The sequence below is a fragment of the Dendrobates tinctorius genome, unplaced genomic scaffold, assembly GCF_039654945.1.
Source record: "Dendrobates tinctorius isolate UK_male_01 unplaced genomic scaffold, ASM3965494v1 ptg000082l, whole genome shotgun sequence".
NCBI lineage: Eukaryota > Metazoa > Chordata > Amphibia > Anura > Dendrobatidae > Dendrobates > Dendrobates tinctorius.
Genome location: NW_027361750.1, coordinates 24,944,579 through 24,959,591, shown reverse-complemented (window position 1 = coordinate 24,959,591; position 15,013 = coordinate 24,944,579). Strand labels below are relative to the sequence as shown.

The following is a 15,013-nucleotide window of genomic DNA, read 5'->3' as shown; positions in this document are numbered from 1 at the left end:
CTCGGGCAGAATGAATCAGACAGTGGCTGCAGAACTGCATCAAGGTATTAAAGGGGATCTGTCACCATGTTTTAGCTACCTTATCGGAAAGCAGCCTGATGTAGGCAAAGAGAAGCTGAATCCAATGATTTATCACTTAGATTACTAGGTGCAGCTGTTCCGACACAATCATAGTTTTTAGATTTAGCAATACAACAGAGCCAGGGGAGCTAACCCCACCCACAAAAGACTCACTATATGCATTTTCTATAGACGTAAACCCCTTCACGACATGCGCCTTACTAGTACAGCGTATGGCGCGTCCCTCCCTCTGAGCCCACATCTTTCCCAGCACGTCAGCTGTTTTGAACAGCTAACATGTGCCCTTAACAGCCGCAGGTGGAATCGTGATCTACCCGAGGCTGTTAACCCGTTAAATGGCGCTGTCAGATGTTGAAAGCGGCATTTAATGTGATCACGACAGAAGCGCGTCACTAATCCCACCCATCGGTGACCCCCTCACATGATAGCAGGTCTTCAATGGGTCGGCATGACAACCAGAGGTCTCTAGCAGACCTTTATGGTTGTCATTGAAGGATTGCTATAAGCGTCGCCCAGTGGTCAGCGCTCATAGCAAGTGAGAATTTCTGCTAAATACAGGCAAAATCTGATCATCGCCTGTGTGTAGCAGAGGCGATCGGGTTACTGTAGCTTCTAGTCTCCCAAGGAGACTATCTAAGCACGCCAAAAGTAAAAAAAAAATTAAAATATAAAAAAGAAAAAAAAATTAAATTTCAAGTCACCTCCCTTTCGCCCCATTCAAAATAAAGCAATCAAAAAAAAAATTATACACATATTTGGTATCGCTGCACTCAGAATCGCCCGATCTATCAAGCTATAAAAAGAATTAATCCGGTCGGTAAACAGCGTAGCAAAAAGAAGTCAAAACTCCAGAATTATGTTTTTTGGTCGTCACAACATTGCATTAAAATGCAATAACGGGCAATCAAAAGATCATATCTGTACCAAAATGGAATCTCTAAAAACATCAGCTCGGCACACAAAAAATAAGCCCTCACCCAACCCATTCACGAAAAATGGAGACGCTACCGGTATCGGAAAATGATGTAATTGTTTTTTCATAAACTTTGGATTTTTTTTCACCATTTAAACAAAAAAGAACCTAGATATGTTTGATATCTGCGAACTCATAATGACCTGGAGATTCATAAAGGCAGGTCACTTTTTGCATTTGGTGAACATGGTAAAAAAAAAATCCAAAAAACAGTTGTGGAATTACACTTTTTTGGCAATTTCACCGTACTTGGAATTTTTTTCCCGTTTTTGAGTACACAACATTGTAAAACCAGTGGTGTTGTTCAAATGTACAACTAATCCCGCAAAAAACAAGCCATCACACGGCCATATTGATGGAAAAATATTAAAGTTATAGCTCTGGGAAGAAGGGGAGCGAAAAACAGAAATGCAAAAACTAAAAATTGCTACAGGGGAAGCCAGGGGAAGAGTCTTGAGGAGATCATTTGCATATTCCCAGTGCCTTCTGGGATAAGTGAAGAGTCTCCGCGAGCTCAACGATCACTGGGTTTTGGCTGCTGCAGCTGAAAAGAGGAAATCGGAAAACCAGGGGAAGAGTCTTGAGGAGATCATTTGCATATTCCCAGTGCCTTCTGGGATCTCAACGATCACTGGGTTTTGGCCGTTGCAGCTGAAAAGAGGAAATCGGAATTTTGGCTCATCTTTGATCGTTTTTAAGAAATCTCAAGATGGAAGAGGCCAGGAGCCATTTGGTGAGCTGCATTTCTTGCTACATGTTCACAGATTTACCAGTGGAAAAGCCAAACTTCACATGTCACAAATGCAAGCTTGTGTCCCTGTTGGAGGAAAAGTTGCAAAATCTCGAAGAGAGGTTAGCTACGTTGAAGATCATTAAGGAAGGTGAAGAGTTCTTAGACAGAGCAGAATTATCTCTTCATGTTACAGAAAGAGAAGAAATTCGAAGTGCACCTGAAGAAACAGAGGAATGGAGACATGTGACCCAGAGAAGCAGGAGGATCAGGAGGCAGTCAGCACCCATACTGCTCAGAAACCAGTACCAGGCTCTCACGCAGGAAAACAATGAAGAAATACATCAGGATAAGACTTTGCCAACAAACAACAACCTTGTACACCTTCAGAGTCCTCCCGGATGGAGAAAGAAAAATGTTGTGAAGAAGAAACGGAGAGTGGTGGTCATGGGGATTCCCTGTGGAGAGGAACAGAGGCAGCTATCTGCAGACCGGATATAACTTCAAGAGAAATGTGCTGTCTTCCAGGTGCAAAAATTAAAGATGTGTCTGACAGGATATCAGGACTCTTCAGACCTACAGATGACTACCCATTCCTGCTACTACATGTGGGGATAAATGACACCGCAAGAAACGACCTGGAAACCATCTGCAGAGACTTTGAAGACTTAGGCAAGAAAGTGAAAGAACTGGGAGCGCAGGTGGTCTTCTCTTCCATCCTCCCAGTGGATGGCCATGGAACAAGGAGGTGGAATAAGATTCTGCAGGTGAACAACTGGATACGTCGATGGTGCCGTCAGCAACGATTTGGATTTCTGGATCACGGAGTGAACTACTTATACGATGGACTACTTGCTAGAGATGGGGTGCACCTTACGAAGACTGGAAAGCATGTATTTGGAAGTCGCCTTGCTACACTTGTAAGGAGAGCTTTAAACTAGAACAACATGGGAAGGGAAGCAAAAGACCAGAAAAAGCCATACACCTGACAAATGCTATTGAGAACTCTGCTATTAGAAGTGGAAAGGAAGAACAAAGACGAAAGAATCTAATTAATAAAAATATTGGAGAAAGAGAAACCAATCACAAACTAAAATGTTTCTATACTAATGCACAAAGCATGGGCAACAAACAAGGAGAATTGGAACTACTAACACAGGAAAAGAAATATGATGTCATTGGAATCACTGAAACTTGGTGGGACAATACACATGATTGGAATACAAGACTAGAAGGATACAACTTATTTGCAAGAAACAGACTTGATAAACGAGGAGGGGGTGTCGCATTGTATGTTAGAAACAAGTATATATGCACAGAGATTGAAGCTTCAGAGACTGGGAGTTCTGTGGAAACTGTTTGGGTAAGAATACAAGGACAGAACAATGGAAAGGACACCATTGCAGGCATTTACTACAGGCCGCCTGTGCAAACTGAACATATGGATGAACTCTTTATGCATCAAATGGCCAAGTTCTCCAAAAAATATGACATAGTTGTCATGGGAGATTTCAACTATCCAGACATTTGTTGGGAATCTCTCTCAGGCAAAACTAACAGGTCAAGGAAATTCTTATCCTCTCTTGCTGACAACTTTATCTTCCAAAAGGTAAGGGAGAAAACAAGGGGAACTGCTACCTTGGATCTAATCCTTATAAACAGGGAGGAAATGGTTGAGGAGGTAAAAGTGGCTGGGACCCTAGGAGGTAGCGACCATGTTATTTTAGAATTTTGGATAACTAGAGGCGGAAGACCTGTGAAGACTCAGACGTCAAGGTTAGATTTCAGAAAGGCAGATTTTAAGGGATTCAGAAAGAGAATTGGAGGGATCCAATGGCTGGATATCCTAAAAGACAAAAATGTCCAGGAGGGATGGGAAATCTTGAAAAATGAAATTCTCAAAGCACAGTTGTTAACAATTCTGAAAAGAGGGAAGAATAGGAAGCATTTAAGGAAACCAGGATGGATGAACACAGAACTTAAGCACATGCTAAAAAGGAAAAAAAAAATGTTTATAAAATGGAAAGAGGGAGGCATATCTAAAGAAGTATATAATGCTGTCTGCAGAACCTGCAGGGCACAAATCAGATTAGTAAAGCTGAAAATGAATTGAGGCTTGCAAGAGATGTCAAAAGCAATAATAAAGGATTTTGGGGATATGTCAAAAGTAAAAGAAAAGTCAAAGATGCTATAGGATTTTTACAGGATGAAAATGATGAAATGGTAAGACAGGATGTTGAGAAGGCTGAACTTTTAAATTCCTATTTTGCATCTGTTTTCTCTCAGAAAGGAAATGTAACATCAACTGTTATTCACTGTCCTATTAAGGGAATAGAAGAATCCAGGATATCTATAAACAGAAAGATAGTGAGGAAACACTTAGCTAACCTAAATGAATTCAAGTCTCCAGGTCCAGATGAATTACACCCCAGAGTACTGAAGGAGATAGCAGAAGAAATTTTTGAACCCCTCTCCATAATCTTTGAAAATTCTTGGAGAACAGGAGAAGTGCCAGAAGACTGGAGAAGAGCAAATGTTGTTCCTATCTTCAAAAAGGGGAAGAAGGTGGACCCAGGCAACTATAGGCCGGTGAGTCTGACTTCTATACCAGGAAAGATCTTTGAACAAATTATTAAACAACATGTATGTCAATACCTGGATAAGAATGAAGTGATTAAACAGAGTCAGCATGGGTTTGTAACTAATAAGTCATGTCAGACTAACTTAATTTCCTTCTATGACGGTATCACTGATTGGGTGGATCAAGGAAATGCTGTAGATATAGTATATCTTGACTTCAGCAAAGCATTTGACAAAGTCTCTCATACAATCCTTATTGAAAAACTGACTAAGTATGGAATGGACAAGGCAACTGTTAGGTGGATTCATAACTGGCTTAGTGATCGGACCCAAAGAGTGGTCGTAAATGGCTGCACATCCAGTTGGAAGAATGTCTCAAGTGGGGTACCACAGGGCTCTGTCCTGGGCCCTGTATTGTTCAACATCTTTATCAACGATTTAGATGAAGGAATTGAGGGTAAACTGATTAAATTTGCTGATGACACAAAGCTAGGAGGGATAGCTAATACTAGAGAAGAGAGAGAGAGGATTCAAAAAGATTTAAATAAACAGGAGAAGTGGGCAGCAACTAACAGAATGGTTTTTAACAGGGAGAAATGCAAAGTACTACATCTGGGCAATAAAAATGAAAAAAGCATATATAGAATGGGAGGAATAGGGCTAAGTGACAGCACATGTGAAAAAGACTTGGGTATACTAATAGATCACAGACTGAATATGAGTCAACAGTGTGATGCAGCAGCAAAAAAGGCAAATGCAATTCTAGGATGTATTAACAGAAGCATACAGTCTAGATCACGTGAAGTCATTATTTCCCTCTACTCCTCTTTGGTCAGACCTCATCTGGAATATTGTGTCCAGTTTTGGGCACCACATTTTAAAAAAGACATCAACAAACTGGAGCAAGTTCAGAAAAGAGCGACCAGAATGGTGACCGGTCTGCAAACCCTGTCTTATGAGGAAAGGTTGCAGGATTTGGGAATGTTTAGTTTGCAAAAGAGAAGACTGAGAGGAGACTTAATAGCTGTCTACAAATATCTAAAGGGCTGTCACATTGTAGAAGGATCAACTTTATTCTCATTTGCACAAGGAAAGACTAGAAGCAATGGGATGAAACTGAATGGGAGGAGACACAGATTAGATATTAGAAAAAACTTTTTGACAGTTAGAGTGATCAATGAGTGGAACAGGCTGCCACGAGAAGTGGTGAGTTCTCCTTCAATGGAAGTCTTCAAACAGAGGCTGGACAGACATCTGACTGGGATGATTTAGCGAATCCTGCTTTGAGCAGGGGGTTGGACCAGATGGCCCAGGAGGTCCCTTCCAACTCTACGTTTCTATGATTCTATACAGCCTGAAGGGGTTAAGCTGCTTATTCTAAGAGAGGGCAGAATTGGACTATGATGCACACATTCTGCTGTAGTCCATGTAATGATAATCGCCATGTGATAAAATCTTCATTGTAAGTAAACAACAGTCTGATTTGTGACACATTGCTGAAACCTGTGTGTTAACCCCTACCTCATGCTGTCCTCAGATTACATAGCAAAAATGTGCTGCCAGATTCCCCTTAAATGCTGCAGTATCCTGAAAAGTCAGTCAGGGACTATTTCTGTTACCTGATTAGTCTGATGTGGTCCCCAGCCGATTTTTCCTTCCCCCTGCTCAAGTTTAGTGACAGGTTATATGCACATAGGAAGAGACCTGTTAGTCAAAGGGATCAGGGAAGAAGAAGCATCTGAGGACAGCATCAGACTAATCAGCCAAGACATCTAGTACCAGGCTGATTTGTCAAGGTTTGCAGTGTTTCAGAGTAAAACATACCTGGCTGCAATCGTGCAGCCAATGTGTGATTCATGCTGCCCGTAGTTCAGACAGTATGAATTTGACAAACTCATTTCCTTTAATAAAAAATGGAAGTCACACCATAAAATGTGACACATGTAAGAAGTAAACGCTTCATAATAAATTTGCTACATCTCCATCTACTGTATGAAGTAAAGCGTTGATATGTAAATTATGGTAAATTTGTGTGACTTTTCTGAAGCATACTCTCTCGTTAAGCGCCATACATTCTTTTTTTTTTTTTAAAAATCGCAAAAGTAGATTAAAAATACACAGTCCACCTCCCTGCTGAAAACACACTGCTCACAACAAGCTGCACACATGGACGCATGCTATTTCACTCTATAGCTCACCTACTAAAATGCTCATCATAATTTCAGGATTATACAGCCATTGTGACATAGATTTTCAGGGTAAATACAACCAGTCTCATTAGGACTAACATATTTATTTAATAATTCACACAGTTTGTATTGTAAAGTGTGCTGATCGATCAGCCTTAAAGAACATTAGTTTAATATTGAGGTGTTAGCTTTAGTATATTTGATTCTCCCTCTGGACAAACTGTCTATATTTTCAACTAGTATGATCCAGAATATTTATAGAGTTTACTCATATTTTGCAGTGTAATTAAAGGTGTTCTAATATTGTATATTGTACTTATGGAGTAGACTGTAAATGTATAATACAATGTACTTACAGACTGTAATAATATTATACAGTGTTTTTTTATTTTATTACACTATACAATATTGTAATTACAAAGTATATTAATATTATACAAATATTGTAATTACAGAATATCCCACTTGAGGGAGCTTTGAGACTTCATGCATATAACATTATTAAATCTTATCCGTTAGTGGGTCAATCCTCCTAAGCCATCTAGAGCATGCAGATCATAGAAAGTTGAATACAATGATACCTTGATGTTTGCAATCCGATGTCTTATTCCAGAGAAATACACGTTTTTCTTAATATGTATATTAGCTTTTAAGATCTATGGGTTGGACATAGATCTTGCTGAGAATCTGCCTCCAGAGCTTATTGTAAATGAAAGGGCCAGTTACCAGTGTGAGACATGTACAGTTGTGGCCAAAAGTATTGACACCCCTGCAATTTTGTCAGATAATACTCAGTTTCTTCCTGAAAATGATTGCAAACACAAATTCTTTGGTATTATTATCTTCATTTAATTTGTCTTAAATGAAAAAACACAAAGAATTGTCCTAAAGCCAAATTGGATATAATTCCACACCAAACATAAAAAAGAGGGTGGACAAAAGTATTGGCACTGTTCGAAAAATCATGTGATGCTTCTCTAATTTGTGTAATTAACAGCACCTGTAACTTACCTGTGGCACCTAACAGGTGTTGCAATAACTAAATCACACTTGCAGCCAGTTGACATGGATTAAAGTTGACTCAACCTCTGTCCTGTGTCCTTGTGTGTACCGCATTGAGCATGGAGAAAAGAAAGAAGACCAAAGAACTGTCTGAGGACTTGAGAAACCAAATTGTGAGGAAGCATGAGCAATCTCAAGGCTACAAGTCCATCTCCAAAGACCTGAATGTTCCTGTGTCTACCGTGCGCAGTGTCATCAAGAAGTTTAAAGCCCATGGCACTGTGGCTAACCTCCCTAGATGTGGACGGAAAAGAAAAATTGACAAGTGATTTCAACGCAAGATTGTGCGGATGTTGGATAAAGAACCTCGACTAACATCCAAACAAGTTCAAGCTGCCCTGCAGTCCAAGGGTACAACAGTATCAACCCGTACTATCAGTCGGCGTTTGAATGAAAAGGGACTGTATGGTAGGAGACCCAGGAAGACCCCACTTCTTACCCCAAGACATAAAAAAGCCAGGCTGGAGTTTGCCAAAACTTACCCGAAAAATCCTAAAACGTTTAGGAAGAATGTTCTCTGGTCAGATGAGACAAAAGTAGAGCTTTTTGGGCAAAGGCATCAACATAGAGTTTACAGGAGAAAAAAAGAGGCATTCAAAGAAAAGAACACGGTCCCTACAGTCAAACATGGCGGAGGTTCCCTGATGTTTTGGGGTTGCTTTGCTGCCTCTGGCACTGGACTGCTTGACCGTGTGCATGGCATTATGAAGTCTGAAGATTACCAACAAATTTTGTAGCATAATGTAGGGCCCAATGTGAGAAAGCTGGGTCTCCCTCAGAGGTCATGGGTCTTGCAGCAGGACAATGACCCAAAACACACTTCAAAAAGCACTAGAAAATGGTTTGAGAGAAAGCACTGGAGACTTCTAAGGTGGCCAGCAATGAGTCCAGACCTGAATCCCATAGAACACCTGTGGAGAGATCTAAAAATGGCAGTTTGGAGAAGGCACCCTTCAAATATCAGGGACCTGGAGCAGTTTGCCAAAGAAGAATGGTCTAAAATTCCAGCAGAGCATTGTAAGAAACTCATTGATGGTTACCGGAAGCTGTTGGTCGCAGTTATTTTGGCTAAAGGTTGTGCAACCAAGTATTAGGCTGAGGGTGCCAATACTTGTGTCTGGCCCATTTTTGGAGTTTTCTGTGAAATGATCAATGCTTTGCTTTTTGCTTCATTCTCTTTCGTGTTTTTTCATTTAAGACAAATTAAATGAAGATAATAATACCAAAGAATTTGTGTTTGCAATCATTTTCAGGAAGAAACTGAGTATTATCTGACAGAATTGCAGGGGTGTCAATACTTTTGGCCACAACTGTAATGACTGATAGTCTGCTCTCATAATCACAAGTAACCAAGGAGGGGGGGAGTGAAAGGTTAAATTGTCTCACGAAGTGTGGAAAAAATAAACTCAGTAAGAATGCGGTGCACGGACTCCAGGCCGGCTTCTGGACAGTGAAGGCAACAAGAGAAAAATCCAGCATCGGCAACAGAGGGTAAAATATTAAAACATGACTTTTAGTGGTGACATAATAAAAACATACATCAGAGCAAAGACATCTACAATCAATTAATAAAACTTAATAAAAAAGGGAGGCGGGAGAAGGTGGAGGACACGAGTCTAAACGTTTCAAGCTCAACCGCTCTTAGGCCTGACAAAGGTGTGTCCAAGTCAGAAAGACTTATAGGGAACATTAAAAAGGAGGAAATAGTGATGAGTGAACGTGCTCAGATAAGGTGCTAACCAAACATGCTCGTGTTCTAGCCAAGAGTCTTTGGCGTGCTCGAGTAATATTTTCAAGTCCCCGCGGCCCCATGTCTCACGGTTGTTCAATAGCTGCAACACATGCAGAGATTGCCTAACAAACAGGCTATCCCTGCGTGTGTTATGGCTGTCGAACAGCCATGAGACATGCAGCCGAGGAGATTCGAACATATTTTTTCGAGTACACCAAAGACACTCGATTGGCACAAGAGCGTGCTCAGATAACACCATATCCCAGCACATTTGCTGATCACTAGGAGAGACAAATGAAACTCTGACTGTAATTAAACACACACCATGAAATAAGTGCATGAGCAAAGTCGCATATAGTAAAAGTAGATATAGTAAAAGACATATGACAAAGATTTACAAATCAATGTAAAATTAAAGTAATAATTTCATTGCTCCCTCCTTTTTCCTGTTCCCTCTAAATCTTTTTGGCTGTTCTGCCCTTCCCATACGCTGCCTGTGAGATGGAAGCGGAAGCACTTTGAGAGGACAAATGCTGCTGCATATATTTTTTAGTGAGACAAACTTCACTTCTGCAGCATTGTGTTAGCTCTGATCTCACTGCAGAGCTGTATGTGACCAAAAGAGCAAACTATTATTCATTACTTGGTTCATACTGGTAACATTTCATTTAAAATATGCTTTGCCGGCAGATTCTCATGAAGATCTATATCCGGCCCATAGATCTTAACAGCTCATTTGCATATAAGACAAACGGGGCTTTCTCTGGAACATGACATCAGATCTCAGATATAAAGGTATCATTGAAATTCATGGCAGCAACACATCTCAAAAAAGTTGGGACAGGGTTAACAAAAATCTGAAAAAGTAAGTGGTACTAATGTAAAAGAGACGGAGGATCAATTTTCAACCAAGTCACATTAGTATTATGCAGTGCCATTATAGGGTGTACTACGTGTTATACATTGTACATATGATTGTGTATTTACTTTTTTAGGTGGATGTTTTTCCAATCAAAGCTGTATATCTTGGTCAACTACAGGAGGTTGCTCTTGGTTTTAACAATTTAGCGCCAGGTATGTAAAATGCCACAGCGGACAAACTCTTCCAGGGTTTCATGATTATATAGTTGTGTAGAAGCATGTAGTAAAGTAAATCTTTAGTTATTGGCTTAAAATTAGATCAAATTGGGTACCTTTACGATATAATTGTGTACCATTTATTTTCTTACCTGCTATTTTTTACTTTCATTGTACTAACTTGAGCTATAACCCATTACTAGCATTTAGCTACAGGGGAGCAATTTTATGAAAACTGTCTTATTTTTAGACAGTGCAAATTTAGACTTACCAGTCATAAAATGCACAAAAATTATCAAAGTGGTTCATGCTAATTTTAAGACTATCTAGTCTAAGTTTACTCCGGCTAGTTTGCTTACGTCACATCTCCACCAGAACCTGCTCCTGAAACATCTGCTTTTGTTACTTTACGCTGCAGTATTCATTCTGTGGGCGGTGCTGCTGATAGTAGAGACGTCGAAACTAGAGGCTCTGGATAGCACATGCTCTGTCCCACCAATAAGTGTGGGGTGGCTGGGACCTGCAGTGCCATCCAATCTGAGTATGGATGTGTGTGCTGTCCAGTTGGAGTTATCAGCTCCTTGCTCCAGCCATTTGGAGAGCACCACACCCTACTTAACTCCTTCACCCCCCAGCCTGTTTTCACATTCCTTATCAGGCTATTTTTTTTGCAATTCTGACCAGTGTCACTTTATCAGGTTATAACTTTGGAATGCTTCAATGTATCCCAGTGATTCTGAGATTGTTTTTTGTGACACATTGTACTTCATGTTAGTGGTAAATTTTGGTGAACATGATTTGTTTGTTTATGAAAATATCATAGAATCATGGAATCATACAATGTTAGAGTTGGAATGGACCTCCTGGGTCATCTGGTCCAACCTCCTGCACAAAGCAGGATTCACTAAATCATCCCAGACAGATGTCTGTCCAGCCTCTGTTTGAAGTCTTCCATGGAAGGAAGACTCACCACCTCTCGTGGCAGCCTGTTCCACTCGCTGATCACCCTAACTGTCAAAAAGTTTTTTCTGATATCTAATCTTTGTCTCCTCCCATTCAGTTTCATTCCATTGGGAGGAGACACAGATTAGATATTACAAAAAAATTAGAATAAACTTTTTGACAGTGAGGTTGATCAGTGAGTGGAACAGGCTGCCACAAGAGGTGGTGAGTTCTCCTTATAAAATTTAATAAATTTGACAAAAAAATAGAAAATTTAGCAATTTTCAAACTTTTAATTTTTTGCCCTTAAACCAGATAGTTATATCACACAAATTAGTTAGCAAATAACATTTATCACATAAAAATTATGGAAATCCCTTGGGGAAAGGAGAAAAATGTGGAGCTATCTAAGTGTAGCGAGTGAATGTATAATCATCAGGTGAGAAACAAATTGCGTGCCCACTTGAATGGGTTGTGCCAACTGAGGCATGTTCCCCTTGTTGTCTGGCGCTGGATCACATGGGGCTCCACGTGCTTCCGGTGTCGTCACATGGAGGAGGCGCTTGCCATAGCGGTGTACTCTGGCTGCGCTAACACAGCGATGCAGTACTTCCGGGCGGCATGGCATAAATATGTGCCCAGTGCGCCTTCCTTTTATGCCCCCTGAGGAAGGAGTTTAGCGCTCCGAAACGCGTGTCGGGGTGGGCCGACTTCCCTCTGTTTCTGCAGCTTTAGGTAATATATAGTGGGAATTTTCTCTTTTTGGGAGTGCATGTGATTAACTGAGCTATGTGAACACTTGCTCCGCTATTATTTGCAGTTCCTATGATTCTTTTCACATGGATGTGAGTGGTAGGTGATATTCTTCTATTGAGATATTATTGATTTTTTTCCTCTTACATGTATAATGCATGCCAAAATTGTGTTATACAAGACTAGGAGTAGTTTGGTAGGGTGCAAGCAACCTGATGTTCTGCTGGAAGTTCCTCAAGTGAAGTTCCAACAGCGCGTGATGGCTGTGAACAATCCAGGTATGTGGCGCTACCACAGGGGGAGATAAAAAAATGGATTATTGACATAATCTTCTCCAATAAAAAAAGTTTAATATTTACATCGCCATATTTTGAGAGCTATAATTTTTCCATATTTCAGCTGACAGTCATGTGAGGGCTTGCTTTTTGCGGGGTGAGTTGACGTATGTATTGGTTCAATTTTCTGGCACATAACATTTTTATATCACTTTCTAGTCCAATTTTTGAGAGGAAGATTGAACAAAAACCAGTAATTCAGGAACTTTTTTTATGCTGTTTATCATATGGTAAAAGTGATAATTCTTTGGGTCAGTACAATTAGAGATACCACATTTGTATAATTTATTGTATGTTTTGCCACTTTTATACAACGAAAACTATAGGAAAATATTTGTTTTTGCATTGCTATATTCTGAGAGCTATAACTTTTTTATTTCTCCGCTGATGGAACTATATGGCAGCTTTTTTTTACTGGCTGCGATGAGATTTTTAGCTATACCATTTTTATTTCCATTCGACTTTTTGGTTGCACTTTATTCTACATTTTATTTGGCAGTATGGTTTGTTGCCAAGTTTTTTACTTTTTTTACGGTGCTAACTGAAGGGGTTAACTAGTGTGATAGAATTATAGGTCAGGTCGTTCTGGACTCAGCAAAACCAAGTATGTGTACTTTTTTGGTTATTTTTTTTTATATTAATATACTCCAGGCAATGACAGTCGAGGCTTGACGATGACGTAAGCTGAGCTCCCGGCGGCGATTACATAGGCACAGCTCCTGTGCTGCGCACAATAGCCATGACGTACTAATTCTATTCTACCACTCTGTCTGTACCATTTGGGGGATTAAAAAATATAGTAATTTTACTCTACTGCTGTGTCTGGATGAATAGTGTGCCTAAAATAATTTTTACCAGATGTCCGGTTTACTGTATGAGTTCGGATGCTGAATAAAGTTTGATGAAAGGCTGGAGCACAGCCAAATAACAAGATTTTAGGCTGTGGGCACTTCCGGAGCCATCACAGCTATGCCAATCATTGGCATGGCTGTGATTGTCTAGTGAACCACCTGTATAAATGCCTGATCAGTGCCACATGTCATTCTGCTTTGATTATTGAAGGGACAGGATGCAACTGGAGTGAGGTACAGAATTAGACTGTGCACTCTACATAAAAACCTCTTTGAGTACTTTGCACGTGTCTCAGTGGGAGAACTGTGCCAAAAAGCCTCTGTGTATACTCTGCTCCTATATCTGTGAGAATACTGTGCAAAAAAAACTCTGTGTTTACTCTACACCCCCACCTGTTGTAGTACTGTGCCTTTAAGCCTCTGTGTGTACTCTGCATCACCACCTTTGGGAGTACTCTGCCTTTAAGCCTCTGTGTGCACTCTGCACCCTCACCATTGCTTGTGAGGCCACGTGTCGATTATTGGATCCAGTAATTGGGGGAAGTGCAGATGAACGCTTCAGTGCGATGGTGTTGAGATGCTTGGTGATACTGCTAGTGATGGAGCTATCATATCCTCTCTTTTCCGAGCAGAAGTGGAAGCTAAACTTAGATCAGCGGTGGGGAATCTTTTTTCTGCCAAGGGCCATTTGGATACTTATACCATCCTTCAGGGGACGTACAAACTCCGCCCACAAATTACATACTGACTCTGGCACTGGTGGCAGGACGTAATCTTTCATTGCATGCCCTTCAGTGTTCATTAGTGAACACTGCGTGTGTGTGGTAACAGAGCAAGAAGAAATTAATGAGTTTGTGGCAATCAAAACACAGCTCCCTGCCCAAGAATGCGGTCCCTGAGAATCTGCCCGGGGGCCTGATAAAAGGTCATCGAGGGCCGTAAATGGCCCTGGGGCCTGAGGTTCCCCATCCCTGGCTTAGATGCTCCACCAGACACTGGAACTCCAAGAAGTTCCCGCAGTTAAGCCGCGACACAGAAGTGAGTAAATCATGCAGCTAAGTTGCCACCACATTAATCACTAGCATCAGTTGGTGATGACGCTCCCATTGAGAACATACCTACTCATACAAGAATTGTGCTAGAGACTTGGGGTCAATTGGTCTCAATTTGTCAGTGAGGTCAATAACCAGATCGTAATGTAATGCTGGAGGGTGTGGACCCACTGCACCACATTCCAGTTGTAGACCCACTGCTCCACGGTCTGGTGTGGGTTGACTAAGTGATAGAGGTTCTTCTCTAGAACCCCTGATGATGAGGATAGGCTGGGCCACTGGTATACACCAGGTACCACTCCAGGGCATTCCCCAGGTCTGCAGCAGCTGACGGAGGGCCAGAGACACGGGTACGAGGTACAGGAGGACAGAGCTAATGACATGGTCAGACAATCCGAGGTCAGGGAACGCAACACAGCTTCAGTATACAAAGCCAAGGTCAGAATAAACTGTAAATGTGCCAGGTCAATTGCAGGGGAGACAGAACGAACATGCACACGCAGGATCCAGAGACAAGCAACTGGGAACTAATGAATGGGCAAAGAGTAGTATGAGGAGCTGCCTAATAAACCTGCTGCTGTGTAGAGTTAGGCTGGGGTAAGCAAAACCTGCAGGACACAGCAGGGTTAAATTACTGTAGGATCTGGCTCTCTTTC

The 15,013-nt window shown here is 41.0% G+C and overlaps 1 protein-coding gene across 1 annotated transcript in view; it reads left to right on the top strand.

The window, feature by feature from the left end:
• RP1 (RP1 axonemal microtubule associated) overlaps window positions 1-15,013 on the top strand; it is a 742,035-nt gene that overhangs the window by 493,087 nt on the left and 233,935 nt on the right. The window contains exon 38 of the mRNA XM_073583994.1: window positions 10,343-10,421. Within this exon, the coding sequence (XP_073440095.1) occupies window positions 10,343-10,421 (79 nt within the window). The remainder of the gene's footprint in view (window positions 1-10,342; window positions 10,422-15,013) is intronic.